Here is a 25079-nt window from a genome sequence, read left to right as displayed (position 1 = left end):
AAACTACAAGGTGTGTTCCAAAGTAAACAGGACTTAAAAAAAAAAACAGAACAAATGGTTTTTTCGGCAAAATCATTATTTTATTTTTTGGACGGTCCAAAAGCATGTCGAACGAGTGCTTTAGCTAGTTGGCCGGTATGGCCGCCAGTATGCAAGCCTTTTGAATGGCCTCTACGTCTGCATAACGCTTTCCTTTCATGGGCAAATGCATTTTTCCGGAATACGAGAAGTGCTTAATTGTTAATATGTGATTTTTGGTCAAATAATCGGTCATAAGCGTCGATCGATGAGATGGCGTATTATCGTGCAACAAACGCCAACTTTCATATTCGAATACGGCGCACCAAACGCTTCAAAACTCCAAGGTAGAATACCGCATTAACGTTTTGGCCGGGTGGAACAAATTCTTTGTGGACAATACTTTTGGTATCACCAAAAAAAAATCGGCATCATCTTCATTTTTGACTTCTCCATGCGCGATTTTTTGGGTTTCGGCTCGTCCGGTGCCTTCCATTCAGCGTTTGGCTTTTTGTTTTGGGATGATATTGGAAACACCACGTTTTGTCACCAGTCACAATATTGTAAAAAAAATTTAACCTTTTTGACCTCTTTAAGGACGTCCTTTGAATGTTGGATTCTGATGGTGATTTCGGTTGATTTTTGATGAATTCGCGCACAGTTTCGATGGAATTTCCGGTGATCACAGATTTTGTTTGGTCTACATGTTGATCGTCATTTATGTCCTCACGACCACTTTGAAAACGTTGAAACCACTCGTGCACTCTGCTACGGGATAGGTAACCATCGCCATAAACTTTTTTCATCAGTTGAAGCGTTTCGGTAAAAGTTTTACCAATTTTAAAACAAAATTTAATGTTGGCTTTTTGCTCGAAGCTGAACACAAACATACTGACACTTAAAACGCAATAACTTCACTTCCAATCAATGAAATGTCATGCAATTCTTACTGGACAATCGATAAAGATAGCAGATTCTAACGCACCAGTCGACATATAGATGGTGCCATCAGGGGGAGCTAGAGTCAAAAAGTCCTCTTATCTTTGGAACGCACCTTGTATGCTATGTTAAAGTTATTGTCATTTGACTTTTAGATGTCCATAGTAAGCCATTGTCGGTACATATTATCAGTTGATCTGGCGTCTCATCAGATTTTGATTTTATTTACCATGTTTCTGCTCAGATCGTCAGATAGACAATGCATGAGTCTCCCAATGTTGATTACGTTTCGTTTCTTGACAATCTGGTCCACTATTTCATTGCTCTCGATGCTTTTGAGGCCTGACTCCCAGTAGAAGTGAAGTTGCTTGCTTCTAGCAACACTTTCCACCGCTGCCCTGCTTCACTTCTGGTAGATATGCGATACGAGGTTACTGCCTTGATTGCTGCTTAGCTATCTACGTAGATGTTGAATCTGGAATTGCCTACAGGTGCATTATAGCAATAGCAAAGACCTCAGCTGAAATATACTGCAGTTTTCCGGTAACTAAAAAGGCTGGCTTATGCTTAACTCTGGACACTATAATAACGCACCAACTCCATAGTCCATTTTCGAGATATCCGTATAAATGTTTAAAGTGTTGTGTGTAGCTTTATGCCAACCATATTTTTGTTTGTTTACTTTGAACCTTCTCTCCCAGTTGAGTAGTGGGATCTTGTAGTCGGTGTTTGCCAAACCGCCATTATCCACCGAGCTATGCCCGAAAGTTCTATATGTAAATTGTCCTGCAGCCAGTTGTCGCCTCGCCGATTTTGTTGCGCAGTTTTCAGCGAAGAGGTCTGTAGGTGGCAAGTTTAGTACCAGTTCAAGAGCTGCGGTTGGAGTTTTTCTTAAAACTCCCGTTATGCTTGCCCACCATACTACTGCACCGTAAAACAGTTTTCTGCTCTTATCTGTATAGAGGTAAAAAGGCTTCTGATCCAACGTTGCATAGTATCAACACCTATTGACTGGATACTATTCAGAAAACCTTCCACTTTTTGATCCAACTTTTTTCAGTAGAATATTTTTTTTTTAATTTTTACCGTTTTCAAGGCTTTAGCACTGACTTGAAGTACAGAAAAATTGAATTAACTTTAAAATTCTTTCAGTAAAGAAAAACCCACAGATGTCCTCGATGCAAAAGAAACCTGTAAAAATCCAGTTTTACATGCAATGTACAAGAGTTTACTTGTGTAAGAGTTTACATTCACTCACACACACACACATACACTTGCATTTAAATGCACATTAACGATGCGTACTTTTCATATGCGAATTTAATAAGTGACAGCCAACAATTAACCACACTTAATGACCCTGTTGGGCAATAAAGCGCAAAACGAAGAAGAAGTGCAAGCAGCATGCAACGTCCACGAATGGCAGTGCAAAAACAGCACTTGCACGCGAATCTACAACATGCAACAAGCTGCTTGCAACAGTTACAGCAGTGTGTTGTTGTTGTTGCTGCTTATGCAGCGCTATGACAAGTCAGTGGCGGATAAGTCATTTGCAAGGATAAATACCTATCGCCTATACATTCCCACGCACACTCACTGCATATATGTGGATATGTGTGTATGTATGTGGTTTGTACTTGAAGCTTATAAACGAGTAAACAGCCGGGCTCCTTAATTAAAAACGCGAATATTAACTCAATGCGCAGTGCAGTTGTTGCAACTTCGTGGCCGGCAAGCAAGTGCGTGTATAATTGCGTAAATAACGGTGATTTTCAGACTTTCGCGGTATATGTAGGTGTGCTCGAATAATATGCTTGCAAACAAAAAATTATCACGAAATTAAATAAAAGAAGTAAATTGCAATTGTTGCACGTTGAACAGCGGAATTCGCTTTTTTATTGTATTGGAAGCTTTTTATTGCATTTATTTGCTTCTTACTTTTATTTTTGTTGCATTTTATCGATTTTTTGCATTTTATTTATTATTTAATATGATATTTGTAGGTGTCAGTTTTTGGACTCATTTGACAGTAAAATGTTTTAATGAATTAACTGATTTAACTGCACTGATATGGAAATAATTATATTAACAGCCATGTGAGCACTCTCCTGGGCTTGAGGTTAGGGTAGGGGTGTATTGAGGACTGCGTAATCGAATAAGAATATGTGTTGTTGTTTCCTTCTGTGGAGTTATCGAAAAATCGATTGCTTAAAAAATTCTTTGACTTTGATTTCGTAGAGGAAGCACTTTTATTTATTTTTTCATATACATGTATATGTATATGTGTGTATATATATAGTGGTTAAAGTTCATTCTTGAAGTAGTGTGTGAAAAATTAATTCAATTCGATATGCTTGCAATGAATCTGTGGACAAAGGCCAATGCTTTTGTTGATATATCGACTCGCGCTTAAAGTTTGACGCACAAAATGGGTGCTTAAAAATCAAATAATGAACATTATTATTACCTAATAATTAATAAAAAAAAGTTATTTATTTTTTTTTATAACAATATTCAAATTACATCTGGGGATTATATTCACGTTTATTCTCAAAATCTCTAAAATATTACTGGAAACAAAATTATATAAAAAGTCATTGAAAAAATATTAAAATAAGAAGAAACGTTAACTTCAATTGGACTGAAGCTATAGTAGCCTTCAAAAATACAAAATATTCCCTACCAGAACTTGATTTCGATCGGTCAGTTTGTATGGCAGCTATAAGCGATGGTGATCTGATCTGAAGACTTTCTTCAGAGATTACACTATTGTCTTTGGAAGTAACCCATGTTGAAATTCGAGAAGATATTTCGTCGAATGTAAAAGCTTTCCATAGAAGCATTTAAATTCGAACGTTCAGTTTGTATGGCAGCTATATGCTATAGTACTCCGATACCGGTAATTCAGACAAATGAGCAATGGATCTGTGCAAAATTTCAGAGTGATATCTCAAAAGCTGAGGGACCTTGCTAAATATATTCAGCTCTTCATGCTTATCATATATGTATATAAACCTGCTAGGGTCTCTAGGGTTAGTATCTGCTTGGTTTTACAAACTTCACGGCAAACTTAGTATACCCTGTTAAGGGTATAAAAAGTGAAAATCACAGTTCTGAACCACCCTTTACATGCTACTCACATTTTCACAAATGCCTATAATTGCGCCATACATTACTTTTAATTTTTGTTGGATGAGAAAAATCGGTAACAAAAAAAAAAGACGAAAAAAAAAAACAAAATCAAGCAGTTGGAATGAAATAAAATTTAAATGGTGAAGCAAAAACCGAATTATCCGCCTTTGGCAGCGGATGTGGAGCAAGTGAAGTCGCTCGGCAGCTTCCTTCCTTCCTCACTCACATCATCACTTGGCAGCTGATGGCATGCTCGCGCAAGAACATGAAAAACTGTTGGCGTGTCAGCTCGGACAATGGTGTCCACCAGCAGTTTCAAGTGTTGTTTTTAATTAAACAAACAACCAGCTTTAAGCGCAAAATTCGTTTATTTTTCATGTGAAATTTAAATGCGGAAGCCACACGGATTGCAGTGGCAGATTGCATGTTGCAACAACGCCGTACACATTTGTTGCAATCACAGTCATATAATATGTTGTTTGCGATAATAAGCGCCGGGCGTTTGTAGCTATATGTTTGTATGTATGTGCGAGTCTGTGAATTCTTGTTGAGCAGAGTGAAATTATTGTGAAATCGAAACAAAGCTCACTGAACTTATTGATTTCCGAATTGAATGCATTCAATTAGGGACTGATGTGGTGGCTTTAAGTTTACGCTAAATAGCAAATTTAATTTCTACTCATACATAATATTTTAGCTAGAGAAGTGGTTTTTGTGAATTTTTGAAAAACCTTTTCTGTAAGACGAAGAACAAGATTCTAGACAAGAATTGGACTTTTATTATCCTCCATTTATAGCTTTCCGCTTTTGCATGAACTTTTCACTTTACCGATGAATTTTCTATCTAAAATCGGTGTTTCAATCGAAGTACCGAAAGAAATCATTCGCGAGAGTCATCTTGCTGTCACCAGAGAGACAGAGAGTTTTTCCATTTCTTCTATTAATATACTCAGAATGTATACATTTCCTTAAGCCCAAAGGAGCATTATTGCTTAGTACCTTATTGTTCACATTAGTTGCCTCGAGTGGTTCTTTCTATACCCCAAGATTGAACATTGCCTTTGGAGTACTTGGAGTCTTGAGTAGATTGTGGTATTATGTGCCTTAAAGTGAAACGTTTTGATGTTACGATTTCTTTGCTTTTCGTTCAGCAAACTTTAATACTATTTTAGTCAATAATACTTTAATACTATATATTAAATTGCGTTATATTAAGTTTACATTTTCCATTTGTAGAATACTTTGTTTTCACTTCACTGCCAAACGCCGTTAAATGATATCGTTTACATTTGCTTTTGCATATATTATGTTATTATCCAATTGTATTCACTCAGTCCTTTTTTTACGCGATCTCTTTTTACGCTATTTCACTTTAACGCGGTTATTTTTGCAGCGCAAATTCCTTTTTTTACGCGAATTTCTCACTTTAACGCGATTGCTTTTTTTCGTTTTTTGCTTGGTCTTAAACTTGCAGCAGGATTGGAAAATTATTTTGTAGCAAATGATACTGATGCCGAACGTGCACGAATTTTTCTAATAGAATTGAGTCTCTGCATGTTAAGATATAAAGAACTAAATCGGAATTTATTGGGTCCAAAGAGAAGCATTCAAACAAAATTAACTGAATTTATAGTGCAAACTCAGTCGGAGATGCTAAGTCAATCAGAACATCAATCCATAGTTCTTACTATTGATTCTGATACAAATTCTAGTGATATCAGTGCCGGCCATCAAAATAAGCGGCTAAAAATAATTTAAACTACGGATAATGACAGTGATTAAACAGCATTCAACGGTTTTTTTCAATAAATCTACCTATTTTCTATTTTCTTCTCTTTTATATATGGTTTTTGTTTTGTATTTTTTATGTTGTTATAAATGAATAAATCATAAGTCTGAAATTTGAAACTTATTGTAATGTTTTTGAATATTTTTTTGCGCGTATATTTTGCTATACGCGATATTTTTTATATTCGGAACCAATTCATTAGTTAATATTGGAAAACTAACCATTTTGACGCGATTTTTTTTACGCGATTAGTGGCAGAACCAAAAATCGCGTAAAAAAAGGATTGAGTGTACTTTAATTTGCGCTTTAAATCATACATTTTCCTACCTCCGGCATTTGGGCTTAAATTGAGTAAAAATATTTAGTATTTTTTGTTTTTTGGATACATTAAAGTTTTAAAGATTTTTTTTTAATTATTAGCAATTTAAATTAAATAAGTTCTACAGTGGATTACAGCTTTGTTGTTTGTACATATAATATATAGTATATTTATTATTATAGCATCACTCGGTAAAGGGGTTTAGAGTTCTTGCTCATGAAGTTTTATATCCTTAATAGGGCATATTAAGTTTGACACGTTATTTGTAACACTCAAAAGGAAACTTCGGAGACCATATAAGGTATTTACATAAGCGATTAATTATATAATTGTTCATCTTTGAACTATAGCGTTTAGCTGTCAAGCAAAAAGTTTTATTTCATAAGTCTCTTCTCGAAATTTGACACAGAGAATTTTCGAAAGCATGGTACAGATTGGGCTACAATAACATATAGCTGTCATACCAATTGAAACTCGAGTCCTTGTATAGAAAACTTTTCTATTTAACAAGATATCGTCAGGGAATTCGGCTTATATTACACTGGCCTACAAACAAAATTTTTTTGTTTGGTGCAGCTCTGTGCGCATCAGTAGTCGGTATAGTAGGTAGGATGAACCACATTCCCGCTACTAGATGTCAGCTGACAGCTTTAGTTTACCTACAATTCTCATTTTCCCCGTATACTATGCAAGCACTTGCCAGCCGCCGCATCGCGCATCACTCATACGCACTGGCATACACTAAGTAAAGTAAGCTTGTATGGTACTGTCCTGTATGAGGTCAGCTGTTTCAAATATTGGCTTCTGGCAATTTATGTGAAGAACCCAATTACACTGGCCTACAAAAAAAAATTTTGGTTTTGTGCAGCTCTGTGCGCACTAGTAGTCGGTATAGTAGCTAGGATGAACCACATTCCCGCTAGTAGATGTTTTTTTCTTCTTTATTATGAACAAGAGCTGATATGGAAAATGTGACTTGTTTTCTCGTATCAACTCACAAAATACATCCAAAATCAGGTATAAAATCCAAAATGAGTGTAGGCCAGTGTTAATATCCAAAAGAGCGCTACAACCTCCGAACATACTGTTCAGACCAGACCACTATAGCATATAGCTGCCATTTTAACTGACCCATCAGAATAAAGAAAAAGATATTTTATATCCATTTATCCAATAAAATTGCACTTGTGAAGGGCATTACATCTTCAGAGTAGTCGAAGTTAACAATTTTCTTGTTAATGTTTAAGAACTGACCGCCTTACATTTAACACTTTCGCCCTTCAGCAATCAATGAAAAGAGCTTTAAGCTTATTTCAGTCCGGAAAATAGATTTAAAAATATCTTCATCTGTAGTAAAATTAAAATGCAAACCAGAAATGGAAGCACTAATGAAATATCTCATATAAAATCGGTATTACAGCGCACGCTCGAAAATATGAATTAATTAAAACCAAGGCAGTTCACATTTGAAATGTGCACGTTTTCGAATACCCGAAAAGTATAAGTTAATATATTTTTGTACATTTAAATTCACATTTTATTCTTGGTTAATATACATACTAATTTTTACTCAAGAGATATGATAGGAAATATAAGTTTGAGATACTGTTTTTTTAATAATTGAAATACAGCTTTCTCCCTTAACAGTCACAGTACATTCAAATCATTTTATCGACGTCTTCATGAGTAGCCCACTGTACCGATTTGTTGAAAGTTTCAACCTCTTCATTTGGTTTGACTGTCTCCGGTGCCTCTGAAAGAAGTCTTCGTATGATTCGTAATCTTGTTCAATATGGTCACTCGCATCACGAGTATCTAGCATTAGCTAGATAGTTGCAGTGCACCTTTATGGTGTTTATTGAATTTTGATTTATCGTTTGAATGAAGGGAGTAACGTTTGGTGATACTATAAGTATTGCCAAAATTTTCCCATCTTCTACTGGCAGTTCAGTAAGTTGGCCATTAGGATAAGATATAAGATAATTTGCAAGTTTTTCTCCCTTTTTACCTTAAAAACACCAAATCTTACTTTTGACAAAATCTTAAAGGTACCTGCACCTGCAGAATCGGGTTATCATTCTTTGAAAATAACCGACGGCATTCAGGCGCATTTTGACCTTTTGTACTCGTAGAGGCAGTGAACGTTTTTAAAACAGCATGGATTCTTTGCGCTCCTAATTACCAAGATTTTAAGTTTATGAGATTCAGTGGCATTTGAGTAACACAAAAACTGTTCTTATTTTCGCAATCAACTTATTTTACACGGTAGCTCAGTTGAAGCATAACAAACAGAATGCGAATCGAAGACGCTTAATATTTATTTATTTATACTCTAGCTACTCTGATCGGTGTTCTCCCTTGTTTCCATTGTTTCCATTTATTACATTTACATATAAAATAATAAAAAATCTTAAAACTTTTTTCACACTATAGTAACAATTTGTATAAAAGAGCAAATTGTTTGAAAATCCATGATTCGCTTTAATCATATATTTGAAAAAATTTAAAGAACTAAGTAATCAAGTAATACGCTTGAATTATGTGCCATAATATTTTAATCACCACAATCATCTCACTAAATATTGAAAGATAAAAAAAACCCACTGCTTATTCACACGCAAAATAAGTGCTTTGAATGATTTATCGTTTTAATTTCAATAGTAGATTTATCATTTTCAATTTTCAAATAGTTATTCAACATTACTAACTGCTGGCATTAAATCACATCACAGCAAATTTAATTTTAAATTTAATTTACTTTTTTTCAATTTAAGTTTTTTCTGCGTGTTGGGAAAATGTGAATGTAAACACATTAAAAGCTGTTTATGCAAAACAAAATTTCTGCACAACAAATTAATATCTTTAACGGTGTGATTTTGCACACATTTGGTGAGTGTGTGTGTGGGTGTGTGCGCTTGTCGATTTTTTCGCCAGCAGCGCTGTGATGAGCAAATACATTTAAATTGTTTTATAAGCCGTATGCCATTCGCAAATTATGTGGAATAAATAGGATATATGCTGCTATACACACACAAAGCACTTGTCTGATTACATACGCACATATGTACATGTATGTATATCCTTTGCTTGTATTTGTGCTTATATATAGCGCTTTTTATAAAGAGAGGCGGGTTTATAGACACTCGAATCATCAACATAATAATTAATTATACAGACAGCCATTGAAGTGTGTTAACTGATTGCCTGGCATTAATGCTTTAAGTATTTTTAAATGCTGAGCCCTTGAAGAGCGCTTACTTTACTATTTTGTGAAATGAATTTTGCTGCTGCTCAAATTAAGAATTTTAATTTTTGACTTCAATATTTGATTTTGAGCAACTTTTACATTATTTGAACTAGTTTGTAAACGTTTTTGGTTTTCAATGTGATTTCTTATACTTTAAGTGATTGTATCCACTTGTAGGTTGGAACAAATGCATTATTTTGTGAACTTTTTGAAGAGGCATTACATTTAATAAATTAATAAAACTTACAAAAATTAATACACTTTCATAATCGCTGATTTATACTGAAACATTTTTTATTTTATGAGATCAATAGTCGATTGAAATTAGACAAGAAAAAAAGTGCTGCTTAAAACTATCTCAAAACCAAAAACCATAATCAATTATTAATACTATTAATACTGTTGCTGAATAGAGGTAACGATCGAAGGACTAGTCAAAATTTTGATTCGCCATTTTGGCTTCTCAGACAAAAGTCCATCTTTGTGAGAAAATATACGCCTCAGAGTGGCTTCAAAATTTTTACCACAAATCTTATTCCGTCTATATTTACATGTCAAATATGTCTAAGAAGATCGTATAAAAATTTCTACGATCAGTTCAACCCTCCCGGAGAAATTTTCTTACTGACTTTGCGAAACGCGTTTAGAAAAAATACTTTTAAAGTTTTGAGAGTCGAATCCACAACGTTAAACAATTTTTATAAATTTGTTCATACTCGTATCTTCGAGAATGTTTCCCGCACCATCCTAAAAATTTCGCAAAATATTCTTAAATGTATGTGCATTCGTTATAAGTACATGTTATACTATATAAAAAATATTTTTTGAAATAAGTTTTTTATAACATTACATTTTGCCACAATGTTAGGTTAGATGGCTGACATAGGGAGATCGCAAGCGGAGTGCTATATGTAGTTTGAAGCCATAGAAAAGAAGAACTCCTATGTTCGAACTTATAAATTAGCAAAACGTGTTTAATTTCCATTCCCGCTAGTTCGGTGGGATGTCTGAAGGTATGCGCTCACAAGTATTTAAAGTCTTGACATCCCAAATGCGGGATTGGCAAGATGGAAGTGTTGAGTTGTTTTCACCTTATCTACTTCCATACAGCTTCTGGAGATGCCGTCTTGTAAGATTCCCAGCCTTACAGCATGGACGCCTATAAGGCAATGACCTGTTAAAAAACGCACAACTAAGGTGGGGCTAAAAATTTGTTACGATCATTCTACTGATAGGGATTCTAGGGTGCCATTCCTTTCTAGCTCATCAACTATACAATTTTCTGCAATTCCGCTGTGGCCTGGTACCCATACGAGTACACTCGATGCTATTGATTGCGAGTTTAGAGATCTTATAAAGTAACATATATGTAACTATATAAATGGTCAGTGTGATGAGCCGTTTTTCTGCCCGTTTTTATATACGCGAACGGATCCCTCGGATCCTGAGATATCGAGCTGAAATCCACGTCTCTCCAAAAAGCGGCTAATTTTTTGAATTCACGGATATTGGTCTACTATAGAATATAGCTGTCATACAAACAAAATGATCGGAGTCAAGTGCGGCGAAAAATAATAATATAAGATATATACTCTTATATGATAGACATTTTAATTAGATGAAATATTTTCATGAAATTTGTCATAGATTATTGTCCAGGGAAGCGCAAAAACATCCGAATATAAATATAATTCAGATCCATTCAGAATATAAGATATATATAGCTGCCGTGTTTTTTTTTTTTTTGCTTAAATATTTATTATTAGTATTATGGCTCTTTATATACATTCCATTTACTTTGTTTACAGGATTTTGAGCCAGTACCGTATCCAGCCAAATATTATGGAAAATTCTACGAAGGAGATTCGTACATTATTTTAAAGGTGAGTTAAAATAGTTTCATATATGTGACCTGGTCTACGGAAAGGGGGCTTAGGTGTCAAAAAAAAGGAGAACAATTAATGAGATAACGAGAAACTGACGATTATTTTTAACAGCTTTTCCCAGAAAACTAGTTTTCGCACTTTAGCTCCCTTTTGCCTTTTCGTAGACCAGGTCACATATATTTAAAGGCATTAAATGGAAAAGAATTTCAGAATACCTCACTAAAGTGTTATAACCGCTAGCTGCATTAAGCCTATTTGATTATGCGAGTCTATGTTATTTATACCACTTGTTTGTTCGAATCGCTAAGTTCACGAAGTTGTGAAGATTGAAGACATTCATTTAAATAATAAGTCCTCTGATGCATTATTTGAAATAAATTGATTGCAGCAGAGAACTTGAAGGCCGAACAGTATCTCTTGTCTAAGAGAAGAGCATAAATCAATTTAACTTTACATAAAATGTGCTTCTATATTAAACTCAATTTGCCTAAAGTATACAAACATCATTACGGACAATGTTTCCGTTTTCCCCTGAATATTGAATATTCCGCAAATGGAATAATAGTTATAATACTCTTAGCTTTCAGGAAACAAAACTAGAGCTTTCATAAATAGTTTGTCAAAAATTTGCATTCTCACAACAAAAAGCTGTCAAACTTATGCTCAATTATAAAAGCTTTTCGGCATTAGTTGTTCTTCCCTTTAAATTAAACTTCAAAATAACTGAACTTAAATGAAATGCATTTTCAGACATTACGCTCCCTCTTTACCTAATGCAAGCGCGCAGTTAGTTTCTCACGAATCGCCAGTATTTCTTTGCTCATTTGCAGTAATGTCAAAATTGTTGCACCCAACTTGCGTTTTCCAATTGGAAACTCATTTTGCACAATTTACTTACGACTTTACACCTTAGAGACCGACCTAAGGAGCAACGCATGCTGCAGCCATACGGAAGAGCGCTGAAACGCCATGAAATATTATAAAAGTGTATGCTTTCCTCACTGGCGCAAAGTCGGTGGCACCAGGAACATACTTTTTCACTTTAGAAAATAGAAAAACTTTGAATTTGTTTTGTGAAAATTTGTCTTAGACTCACGAGCAAAATAAGCGAGGTACACGCTCAACAACGAAGCAATTCTTTGTTGGTGCCATTTTTCTTGCATTTGCCACGCACCACATTACATACTAAGTTTAAATACCTTTGTTATTGTTGTCCTTACTGACACTCATTTTCGCACATCTCCTTACACCGGCCACCCGCTTTAGACCACCGAAGACCCGAAGAGCCAAAAACTTTCGTGGGACATTCACTTTTGGCTAGGCGCTGAGACGACCACCGACGAGGCGGGCGCTGCGGCCATTTGCACCGTGCAACTGGACGACCAACTGGATGGCGCACCGGTGCAGCATCGCGAAGTTCAAGATCATGAATCACAATTGTTCCTCAGCTACTTTAAAAATGGTAAGTTGCCGTTTGCAAAAATTACGCATTAAAAAGTTTCACGCGACCAAATGAGGCACCGGCGAACTTCCGCAACGCAATGCTTTTGCGGTTGTTGGTTAGTGGGTGGGTGCTGTGAGCTCTTGGCCGTTAGCGGTGAGCTGTTGGCAGGTGACCAGTTGCCACGGCGGTTAATGGCAGCTCTCAGCATCGACTCAATGCAAATATAAATTGCGTTGCACTAAAAACTCTACGAAATTGCACTTTTCAACATTCATCTACATCCATGTACGGGGTATTGGCAGCAGCACTCGCACAGTTTGCACCTCCGCGCTAATGGTCGTGGTTGGCGGGGGTGCGCAAGCTGACTCTGCAAGGGTTGCGTTCAGTCCATTGACGTGTCTAATTAATTTGCATTAACGCTTGTAGGTGTGCGCTACGAGAAGGGCGGCGTGGCCACCGGTTTCGAGCATGTCGATGTGAATGCTGCTGGCGAGAAGCGTCTCTTCCAGGTGAAGGGTAAACGCAATGTGCGGGTGCGTCAGGTGGCGTTGTCTATAACGTCGATGAATCGCGGCGATTGTTTCATTTTGGATGCGGGCGAAGAGATACTCGTCTATGTGGGCGAGCAGGCGAAGCGTTTGGAGCGTTTGAAAGCCATTTACGCTGCAAATGAAATACGTGATCAGGACCATCATGGACGTTCGAAGGTGAACATTATTGGTGAGTAGTCGAAAATTATTGTACAAGTCAAAGGCAACTTGGTGCGTCAGTAATTTGTAAGTTGGAAAGCAATACGTCTCATGAAGAGCAGCGAAGTTTAAGTAAGGAAGAATGCTGTGTTTAGCGTCGTCAATTTCAGTGTTGTCTGGAGAACTTGTTTTTGGAAGATTACCTACTGGTTAATTCCATCTGGTATCGCAAAGGACCAAATTTGGTCTATGCGTGGATACCAGATTAAGCTAACCTACCTACCGGTTATTATGCCGTATACCGAAAATGTTTGAAATCTTCTTTAAATGAGAAGGAAGCTTCGTGTTACATGTAGATTTGTAAGTACAGGTATTAGTAGGTCTTAAAGTGGAATAGAACTAACTCTTCATAAAATTATTCTTTTAAAATTTGCTTATCGTCTTCCTGTTTTGAGAGTCTCTAAGCCATTACATGCTATAAAAAAAACTTTATGAATATCTCTCAGAAGACTCCAAATCAGAAGCAACTCATTAATAAGTTTAAACTCCAGTTCATGAAGGAGAATAAGTTTATGCTAAGAATTAATGATTTATATCGGGTGATTTTTTAAGAGCTTGATAACTTTTTTTTAAAAAAAAACGCATAAAATTTGCAAAATCTTATCGGTTCTTTATTTGAAACGTTAGATTGGTTCATGACATTTACTTTTTGAAGATAATTTCATTTAAATGTTGACTCATGTGGTTTCAACAAGATGGCGCTACATGCCACACAGCTCGCGATTCTATGGCCATTTTGAGGGAAAACTTCGGAGAACAATTCATTCAAGAAATGGACCCGTAAGTTGGCCACCAAGATCATGCGATTTAACGCCAGTTTACGTGAAGGTCTAAAGAATAAAGCAACTATTATGGAAGACAACATTTCCGAAGAAATTAATTGCCGAAATGCTCGAAAAAGTTTTATATAAGAGCCGCGGTCAACATTTAAATGAAATTATATATTATTATTAATTATCTAACGTTTCAAATAAAGAACCGATGAGATTTTGCAAATTTTATGCGTTTTTTTTTAAAAAAGTTATCAAGCTCTTAAAAAATGACCCGATATAAGAGATAAGAACACGACTATAAGACTAGGATTAATACTGTTTAAAGTTTAAGATATACAACTTTTCTATAAAGTGTCATGACTTCGCTCTCACACCCATCTCATATTACATATTACTTAATTTTTTCGCATGTAGACAACTTCTCCTCTGATTTTGCGAAGGAGCATTTCTTCACTACACTCGGCTCTGGTTCGGCTGACGAAGTGCCAGATGAGAGCACAGACGAAGAGGACGGCGCCTTCGAGACGGCCGATATCAAAGCAGTTACACTGTATAAAGTTAGTGACGCTAGCGGGTCTTTGGAAATCGAAAAGATATCCGAAAAGCCACTACGACAAGAAATGCTTAACACAGATGACAGCTTCATACTTGACACCGACTCCGGCATTTATGTTTGGGTCGGACGTAATTCAACACAAAAGGAAAAGACCAGTGCAATGAAAGCAGCTGAGCATTTTTTAGAGACTAATTCGTATCCAACCTGGACACAGGTGCATCGTGTCGTGGAGGATGGTGAACCGGCGCCCTTCAAACAATACTTCTCCACTTGGCATGATCAAGGCGTATATCATAAGCGTTTGGTACGCACCGCATTGGGTTACAGCACAGACGACTCCGATTATGAGGAACCCGAGGATGTGGATTCAGTTGTGCAGAATCTGAAGAAGAGTGGCGGACGTGCAATTGCTTTTATGCCCGACTTTGGCGAACGCGATATCGAACATATTATTAAGTTCAGCTCAGAGTCGGAAGATGATGTGGTGCGCAGTATTGTAGACTTCGAAGGCACCACACCGCTGATCGGTCAATATGCCTACATTATCACCTATAAGTATAGCGCTAAGAGTGGTGAGTCTGGCAAGCTCATTTATGTGTGGGAAGGTGCAAAAGCCAGTGATGCCGTGAAGGAGCGTTCATTCAATGACGGTTTGGCTATGGCACAGGAGGAGAATGCCATATTGGTGCGCACCGGCCAAAGTCATGAGCCGCGTCATTTCTTGAAAATCTTCAAGGGTAAGCTGATTACGCCATTCACCGAAGAGCCGAAGAGTGCGCAACTCTTCCGCGTACGCGGCACCGACGCGACCGATGTACATGCGACCGAAGTGAACTGTGACGCCTCATCGTTAGCTTCTGGTGATGTCTTTGCGCTAATCACGCTCGATCACAAAGTCTACATATGGATTGGTCAGGTGAGTTTGTGATATTGAATGTGTGTTATATGTACAAATGAGTAATACTCTGCATTCAAAAGGGTGCTTCCGATTTTGAAAAATCTTCTGCGAATGAGCGTTTTGCTCACTACTGGCCACATGGCAAGACGAAGGTGATTGAAGAAGGTTCTGAACCCTCGGAATTCTGGGAAGAATTGCATGGTGAGGGTGAGTATGACCGCAGCGTTAACGATCTGGGTGCACCATTGTTGGAACCGCGTCTGTTCCATTGTCAATTGGTGGCCTGGCGTACTAAGGTGGAGGAGGTGCGCGAATTCGAGCAATCGGTGAGTAATCTTAGTGATGTCTGGCTAACGATAAAGTGCTGTAATATACAATTTTTTCAGGATCTCGATGTTGATGACGTCATGTTGTTGGATGCCGGTGATGAAATCTACATGTGGGTTGGCTCCGGTGCATCTGTAGAGGAAAATGCCAAAATTTTACAAATGGCTCGGGTAACTTATTATGCAATCACGAATTTTTCACAACTATTTACCACACCTTTTTGTTCTCTAGAAATACATCAAACAAGAGCCTACCGACCGCACTGTCGATACTGTCAGCGTGATTCGTATTGTTCAGGGCAATGAGCCGCGTGTATTTACACGTATGTTTCCTTTCTGGGACAATGACTACTGGAAGGTCAGTGGACTTGAATGAATGTGCTTGTTTTAAGGCTGCTTTATTGATTGGCTATGCGCTGTTGTTATTGTTTTTGTAAATTATATGTATTTCGGCTTTGTATTTATTCTAAATATTTCATAGTTTAAATTCGAAAGTAATGAGATATTGGAATCTCAAAACGTAAGTATTATAAAGCTTCCATTTCAGTCTTGCAAATGATTTTTTAGTTGCAAATGCTGCCAATTATTTGAAAATATTTTCCTTATATTGGTCTTTTGCTATGGAAATTGTCTATATGTATGTAATTGTATATGAAAAATACTTATTCTGATTACTGTCAAAAACATGATTATTTTTATCAACATGATTAGTTGTTTACGATATAGCTTTTTTTTCTAAAGGTTCTTTTTATACTCTCGAACAATGTTGCTAAGGAGAGTATTATAGTTTTGTTCACATAACGGTTGTTTGTAAGTCCTAAAACTAAAAGAGTCAGATATAGGACGAGTAGAGTCGAAATCGGATGGTCTGTGTCCGTCCGTCTGTCCGTCCGTCCGTCCGTGCAAGCTGTAACTTGAGCAAAAATTGAGATATCATGATGAAACTTGGTACACGTATTCCTTGGCTCCATAAGAAGGTTAAGTTCGAAGATGGGCAAAATCGGCCCACTGCCACGCCCACAAAATGGCGGAAACCGAAAACCTATAAAGTTAGGGAGGGGCATATTTGGACGCAATTTTTTTGGAAAAGTGGGCGTGGCCCCGCCCCCTACTAAGTTTTTTATACATATCTCGGAAACTACTATAGCTATGTCAACCAAACTCTACAGAGTCGTTTTCTTCAGGCATTTTCATATACAGTTCAAAAATGGAAGAAATCGGATAATAACCACGCCCACCTCCCATACAAAGGTTAGGTTGAAAATCACTAAAGTGCGTTAACCGACTAACAAAAAACATCAGAAACACTAAATTTTACGGAAGAAATGGCAGAAGGAAGCTACACCCAGGCTTTTTTTAAAAATTGAAAATGGGCGTGGCCTCGCCCACTTATGGAACCAAAACCATATAACAGGATCTACTAGACCGATTTCAATGAAATTCGGTATATAATATTTTCTTAACACCCTGATGACATGTACGAAATATAGGTGAAATCGGTTCACAACCACGCCTTCTCCCAATATAACGCTATTTTGAATTCCATCTGATGCCTTTTCTGTATAATACATATATAGTACATTAGGAACCAATGATGATAGCGGAATAAAACTTTACAAAAATACGGTATTTGAAAAATATGTACATAAATGACGTATAATGAAATCTCGATTATCACTTTATCATGCGAGAGTATAAAATGTTCGGTGACACCCGAACTTAGCTCTTCCTTACTTGTTTCATCGTATATTTCCTAATTAGAGTCACGTGTTTGCAAAGTTTTTTGAAAAAAATCTGTGATTTCCTCCTCAATAATACGTATATTCACCTAACCTTTTCTATGTAACGCTGCATTTCTTCTCACAAAGTTGAAATTTCATTAGAAATTCTACTCGATTGAAAAATATTTGAGAGAAAAATATCGGTTTTTATGGCTTGTAGAGTATCTCGAAAATTGGTAGTAATTTCACTAGTAAATTGGAATGTCTAGAAATGGCTTCAAAAGTGGTTACAGGCCTATTAAAGATAAATTTTTGATGGATTCAGCGATTTCTAACCATCCGGATATGTGGATGGTTTGTATATGGGCAAAGAAATGGTATGTGGTTTTCAGGGATGCAGTTGAAAGAAGAGAGAATTTCAGCGTGCCCGTGTTTGGACCCTTCATATACTCAGCTTTCCCTTAGAGCGACTTTCGCAGCAATGTATCTGCCGGCAATATCCACCGTTTATTCAATTGCTTGGTTTAATCTCATCAGTTGTTGAAAGTAAAATTTAGAACCAATCGTTCGACCAGACTGGATCAGCTCATAGTGGCTGATTCCTTTCCAATCTCACCAAACAGTCAACATAACCTTTCGAGGCGTGAGTCCTGGTTTTGCGACCATTTGTTGAGCTTTATCTATCTTGGACCACGATCTTTTTCGCACATTATTGTGGAATTATATTCACTTTTCGTCTTTTGTTACCATTCGCTTAAAAAATGGTTCGATTTCATTTCGTTTCGTGATGTGACGGTCCTGGTCAATATTTTCCATACTTTCATTGAATTTTTAAACGATAGGTCGACCAGTGCGAGGTGCATCTTTCACATCGAAACTTCCAGAACAGAAGCGAGCGAATCATTGTTGCGCTACATGAACTAATACAGCATCGTCTCCGCAAACTTGACAAATTTCATTCGTGGCTTGCTTGGCATTCTACCCTTTTTTATACAAAAATTTCGAAACACTATTCGAAACGAATTTCTTCATTATTTTCACTCCTTTTTGAACAGCTGTAACTTTTTTCAGAATTAAATTTTTTTTGTTTAAATGAAGCATAAAATCTCACCTTTCCAACACTATATGGTATGACACAAAGTCATTAGTAACACAGAAGATATAGGACTGCAACGACATCTACTGGTATAATACGAAAAGACTTTTTCGACTACGTAATATTATTGGTTTGACTGAGGTTCCGTAGATCCAAAATATCGCCTTTGGAGAGCGTCCTCACCTTTTCCATATAGCTCTCTTATGGAAGTTTAAGGCAACCGATGCCTTCTCTATTCTCTTCTCAATATTTGGCCTCCATAAAAGCTTTCTATGAAAGATGAGCCCTAGGTTTTTCACAGATTGCATGCTTGAGCCTCCCTTAGAGAAGCCGCCTAAGATGACGCAATGAAAAGTTGGGGAAGTTGACTGGACCTCTGGCACACTTGATACGTTAATTTTTGACAACTATTTTGATTATTGGTTGTAGGTTCGCGTGCTTGGAAAGACGAATATTCGTCACATAGAAATATAAGTCAATACTGTAAATATTATGAAAATTCCTTAATGTTTAGTTATGTCATATTTATTGTTTTTATTGAGTACCATTTGCGTACTTTCATGTTGAACACTAATACAAACTAACAACTATACACATACATGTGAGATAGAACGAAAACGAAGCAAGGAATGAGAGTAAAGAAACCTTAGACAGTCCAAGAAATCACGTAAGCTCACTTCCTACTGATGTTGTAGAAAGTATGTCGGAGAAATCCATTGAAGGTAAAAGGGTTCGAAACGGCTTTCAAGAATACTATCGCGTCGTTACATTGGATGTGAAAAACGCTTATAATAAAGCAGATTGGGAACAAATAATAGCCGCCTTACAACAAAATGAAGAAAACACAAGGTATTTTGAATGATTGCGTCACAAAAATTATATACAATAATAAATATAAACGAACCACTTAGTCTTGGCAACGTGAATGAGTTCCCAGACGCTGTTGAAGGTCTCCAAGGCATAGAAGCCGCGATGCACAATCAGACTCACTGGAACGCCATACGCGAAGCCATCGCACGACAGCAGAACCCGAGAGTGGCGAAAATAGTTGGTGCTGCCGATGATATTGCGCTAGCGGTGATCAAGAGGCATTTAACGGATGTTGCCAGCGCCAGCAATGCCGAGGTGGTGTTAATACAAGATTGGCTGAGTTCAATTGGTCTACAGCTGGGTGAAAACAAAACCGACGCCGTTTTGAAGTCACGTATAAAGAAAGTTGAGCAAGAGCGTATCAAACAGGGCAATATGTTGGTCGAAGCCAAACCGCAAATCGGTTATTTAGGGCTTCTGCTGACAACGAAATTGAAATTTAAACATAATCTGCAATATGCCGAGAAGTTGGCGACCCTCTCTAATACCAATTTATTAAAGAAAATGTTGTTGGGCATGACTGTATCGACTGCGGCGTTACTTTACCCCTCCACAGGGCCTGATAACAAGCTGAAATTAATTGTGGAGACCAATTACGCTGTGGAGAGAAGATTAGTTTCAAGTAAGAATTCAAGTACGGCGCAGGATGAGGAAGCAGAGAGTGATGGCGTTGATGTTGTGTCCCTCGATGAGCGCAAACGTTGGAGAATGCGACGCACAGAAAGTTTGCCAGAAGTCAGGGAACTAGAAACAGTAGATATATAGATCTTTAATGATTGTTTAGGTATATAAAATTAAAAAAAAAATTAAAATAAAAATAAAAAAGTTAAAAAAGTAATAATAATGGAGTAAAATGCAATATTTAGAACCGATATTGTTAGTTTTGACTACCTTATATCACCAATATGTGAATATATTAAATGCAGGGTGACTAAGTACCTACTCACTTTCCGCTTCTCTTATTCGCTTTTAAGCATTTTGGTTTTTACTTGTATGGCACTATTTATGTTTAAGTGTAAGTGCTTAGGGATATATGTGCATGCACTTGTAAATTTATGAAGCTATTAGCATGAATGCTTGCATTATTAATCTCCTTCGCTTGTTTTGCTTCTAAATTTACGCAAATAATACTCTGTTTGCTACACATATACATGAAAACGTAAGTATATGTACATGGTCCTCAAAATAAGCATAGAGAAACTAGTAAATAAAGTATGTGTAGAGTAAGTGTAGAGGAGCTGGTGCATTATACTGCTTATGCATATGCGTGTGTGCTTATATGGCGTTTTCCAGTTCGACGGATATGAGAATAATTTTTGTTATAAAAGAAAAAGTAGTTAAAAGGACTTGACTTTTTTTTATAAAAAATATTTTCCTGTTCTGTGAAGAGTTCGACTAATTTTTTAGAATTTTCGTAATTAAATTGGGCAACGAAATTGTGTTACGCAACAAAATTTCGTCACGCTAGCCATATAATGATGAAACTAACTTAACCAAAACTTTTTCAAACGGCTAAGAAAATTAAAAACAAAAATTTTGAAAGGTTGCCATATGTTTAAGAATTTTAATTAAAAAAAAATTATATGATAAGGAAACAGTAAAAAATGAAAGGGATAAAAACAGCTTACCATAGAAACTATAATATTATTTGAAGAGGGTTACCACTTGGTTTTATTTTAATTATTGTAGATTGGTGGCAACCCTTTTTAATAAATAATAGTTAAAAACTTGAAAATTTAATATAATAAATAAAAACAAAACAAAAAAAACTTATTTGTCTAGGGTTGCCATATATTTGAAAATTTAATTTTTAAAATGGAATTAAGTAATCCATACCCTCATAACTCTCCTTATGGTTTGCGATAGAGTGACTTTTAACGAGTTTCCATTTATATTTTTTTTTCTACACGCATTTGTCATGGAATGCACCATACAGTCTTAAATTTGCTTTTAAAGCTGTTGCTTTAAATTCCATCTCGACTAAATATGTGGAAACCAATTTCCTCAAATAAAATTGTGGTTACAGGTAAGTTGTCAGCATTATTATTATACCTTATTTTACGCATATAACGGCATGTACTTGTACATATATGTATGTGCATTACAAACTTATCAGGCAAGTATACTTGTAAATAATAATGTTAGTTTGTAGATTTTTCTATTATTATCATTATTGCGATAATATTCTGTAAAACTATGCTAGTCGATACCTTCTTATTTTTTAATTTTCACCATTTTATTGAACTCGCTAAGAAATATAATTGCTTCGAATATAATTCTCTCGCAATCCAAAATGCAATGTTTTTTTCCAAAGCCTGAATCGAAGCTAAATTGTCCGTATAGACTTTAGATTTTACATATTCCCATAGGAAAAAGTTTAACGGTGAGATATGAGACGATATTGGTGTCCAATGGACCAGTCCAAAACGTAAAATTATTTCACCGAAGTGTTGTCTTAATAAATCCATTAATTGATGCGATGTGTGGCAATTGGTGCCGTCTTGTTGAAATCAAATGTCGCCGAAAACACGAGCTTCAATTTCAGGCATCAAATAGTCGGTTATCATTGTGCGATAATGGTCGCCATTGACGCTTACGTTCTCACCGGCATCAGTTTGAAGAAATGTGGAGTGATAATTCTACTGTTTCATAAACCACACCAAACCGTTGTTTTTCCTTGGATGAAAGGGCAGTTCGTCCCAAGTGCAGAAATTTTGCTTGTTTACATACTTTAGCTCAATGCTAGAAATGGGCCTTATCGCTGAACAAAATTTGGCTCGGAAATTTCATGAAATTTTAAAGAGCCCATATAGCGAAGCGATGTCGCTAGGGAAAGTTAAACGGCTTTAATCCTCGCATAAGCTGTGTTTTGTACGCTTTCAATTTAAGATCTCGACGTGCGCCAAAACGTTTCATATGTTAGTCCGAGTTGCCGCGAACGGCACCGAATCGACTCTCTTTGATCTTCGTGTATACTCTCAGCTACGGCTGCTATATTTTCTTCACTTCACAGCGTGATCTCACGTGTGATCTATCAAAAAATTCTATTAAAAAATAGAACCTCTACTTGAAACTCCCGTTACATACATATTTATGGGAGGACAGAACAATTTTTAAAGACATTTTTTTCTTAAAGTTAAAAGGTTCTTCACTGTTGCGTTTAAAAAAAAATTAACTTTATTCCAAATTTGATCGTTTTGTAACTTAAAAAATATTTGAAGTAAAAACTAAAAATACAAACTATCGAATATGCAAAACGACAAAAAATGATTTTTTTTTTTTTCAAATATCACACTAAGTGTACCCCTCAATATACACCGTTTCGGCACCTTAATATATTTCAAGGCAAACAATGCGTTTATTTCTGTGCGTTTACTAGTTTACACTTTTTAAGCCCTGTAAATAGTGTTTGTATTTCCTGAAGGATGCTTCGGTGGCCCTATGGAGGCCATGTTCATCTGTAAGTACGTATATATGCGCACGAATCTCTCAATTTTCGATTATCGATCAGAAACTTTGGAAAAGTCTATTCGAACTTCTATAGCATCTAGCTGCCGTACAAACTGAATAATTGGAAGCAAGTGCTTGTATGGAACACTTCTTCATTTGCAGAGATTTCTCCACGAAATTTGGCATGTCTTATTCTCTAAGACAATAATGAAATATCTGAAGAAATTGTTCAGATAGAGTCCCTATATTGATCGATCAAAATCAAGTTCTTGTAAGGAAAACTTGAATTTGCGAAAAAAATTAAAGCTTTCAACGTTTTTTTTATTTATTTACTCCTGAGTTAAGTCATTCTTCTGATAAATTGGACATTTACAAATAATTCAATTAAATTTAGCTGCCAGAAAATATTTTCGAGCTGCTTATATATTTATGCAGGTGCATTAATTTTTAACGGCATAAGCGAATTTGCAAATAAATTGAATTATTTTTGCACACAAATTTGATTTAAAGATAAACAACGCAATTTTACATAATAATTAATGAATGCAACAATTTAAACTGAAAATGTTAAAAAGTTGTGATTGTAACAAAATTTCATTGTTTCATGTACAAAAGAAAAACCGGAAATTTTGTTTTAATACAAATTATATCATATTTAATAAATGTACTTAGACAAATATTGTTGTTATAGCTTTTTGCGACCACAAGATTAAAAATGATAAAAATACTGTTACATAACATTTTTCGCTGAAAATTATTCACGTTTATTATGCTAAAGCGTGGAAAAATAGTTGATTATTGATGTGTGAGCACCCGTGTAGTAAAGGAAAAATACAAGCTAGTGAAGCGACAGAAAAAGTGTCGGCGACAGTTCGGAAAAAAGTTGAAAACACTGAGTGTCTGCTTGAATATCTAACATGGCTGCTTATTACACGCTCGCTTTTTACGTGCTGAAATGTTCGTATTTTCGCGCTTAAATTTACACGTTTCCAATTTAATGCATTTCAGCATTTTCAACTCATAAATACACACACACACACATATACTTGTATGTATATTTAGTGTGTCTGTGCGCTTCATTTATGCTTTTATCTTCATTATTCTGTTCTGTTTGTTCGTAATTTTTTCCCATGGAAGCTGTTAGGATATCATTTTCCATAATATTTGCATTGTTTTGTTGTTTTTGTATGAGTTATTTAAATTAATTGTATCGTGCAAAAAGCGTTATATATCATGCATGCATATTTGTATAAATCTGTTAACTTAATATAAATATTTTTGTGAAATTATATATTTTTCTTCAATAAATTTTCCGCTTGCAACAGTCAATAATATCGTATGATGATGTCAAGGCGCAGGTGAAGAAGCATAATGCAACACTGTGAGCTGCCAATATGGAATTAAATATATATACAGTTATATGACGTGATTATCTGTGGGAAATAAACTGATGTCCTTTGATATTTTGTACTTTTTTGGCTTAAAGATATTTTGATATACATTTATATTAAGAAGTTTGTACTGCTTGCATTTCAACTACTTATGTACTTAAACAATTTTAAAGTAAAAATTATATATTTTTGTGGAAAAGTAACTATTTTGTTTAAGAAATTTGAAATTACACGCGGGCATTACTTCAAGACTTACAATTAAAATTATTTGATCAGAATTGCAATGCAACAGAAGCTAAATCCCAGTCTTCATTTAAGGGTCGATTTGTTTCAGCAGACGCCAACCAAGGGGTGATCTAAGTAGAGGAAATTTTTTCAATAGCCTTTTTCTGACTTATAGCACGTGAGTCGTGGCAAGTTGTTGTGTTATCTTCGTTCAGTATTGTTTAGCATTTTATTACATTATTACATAATT

General features: G+C 35.9%; 2 protein-coding genes across 4 annotated transcripts in view; both read left to right on the top strand.

Moving 5' to 3' along the window:
* Nucleotides 1-24683, top strand: part of LOC126758099 (gelsolin-like) — a 127416-nt gene extending 102733 nt beyond the window's left edge. For all 3 annotated transcript variants that reach the window (XM_050472149.1, XM_050472133.1, XM_050472141.1), the window contains exons 3-10: nucleotides 11253-11327; nucleotides 12597-12792; nucleotides 13201-13494; nucleotides 14711-15768; nucleotides 15831-16076; nucleotides 16137-16247; nucleotides 16309-16434; nucleotides 24539-24683. In XM_050472149.1, coding sequence (XP_050328106.1) covers nucleotides 11253-11327; nucleotides 12597-12792; nucleotides 13201-13494; nucleotides 14711-15768; nucleotides 15831-16076; nucleotides 16137-16247; nucleotides 16309-16434; nucleotides 24539-24598 — 2166 coding nt within the window. In that variant the 3' untranslated portion in view covers nucleotides 24599-24683. The remainder of the gene's footprint in view (nucleotides 1-11252; nucleotides 11328-12596; nucleotides 12793-13200; nucleotides 13495-14710; nucleotides 15769-15830; nucleotides 16077-16136; nucleotides 16248-16308; nucleotides 16435-24538) is intronic.
* Nucleotides 19690-20535, top strand: LOC126758196 (uncharacterized). The gene has a single exon (XM_050472317.1). It carries the CDS (start codon nucleotides 19752-19754, stop codon nucleotides 20526-20528), a length of 777 nt encoding a protein of 258 aa, XP_050328274.1. The 5' UTR covers nucleotides 19690-19751; the 3' UTR covers nucleotides 20529-20535.
* Nucleotides 24684-25079: the final 396 nt, after the last annotated feature.

This window comes from Bactrocera neohumeralis, chromosome 2 (genome assembly GCF_024586455.1).
Source record: "Bactrocera neohumeralis isolate Rockhampton chromosome 2, APGP_CSIRO_Bneo_wtdbg2-racon-allhic-juicebox.fasta_v2, whole genome shotgun sequence".
In the NCBI taxonomy this organism is placed as follows: Eukaryota; Metazoa; Arthropoda; class Insecta; order Diptera; family Tephritidae; genus Bactrocera; species Bactrocera neohumeralis.
The sequence above is the reverse complement of the archived record's forward strand: the minus strand, read 5'-3'. Positions and strand labels throughout refer to the sequence as shown.

What these genes read in the sequence shown, in the direction of transcription:
- LOC126758196 (XM_050472317.1), top strand. Translation starts at nt 19,752, where the DNA reads ATGATTGCGTCACAAAAATTATATACAATAATAAATATAAACGAACCA.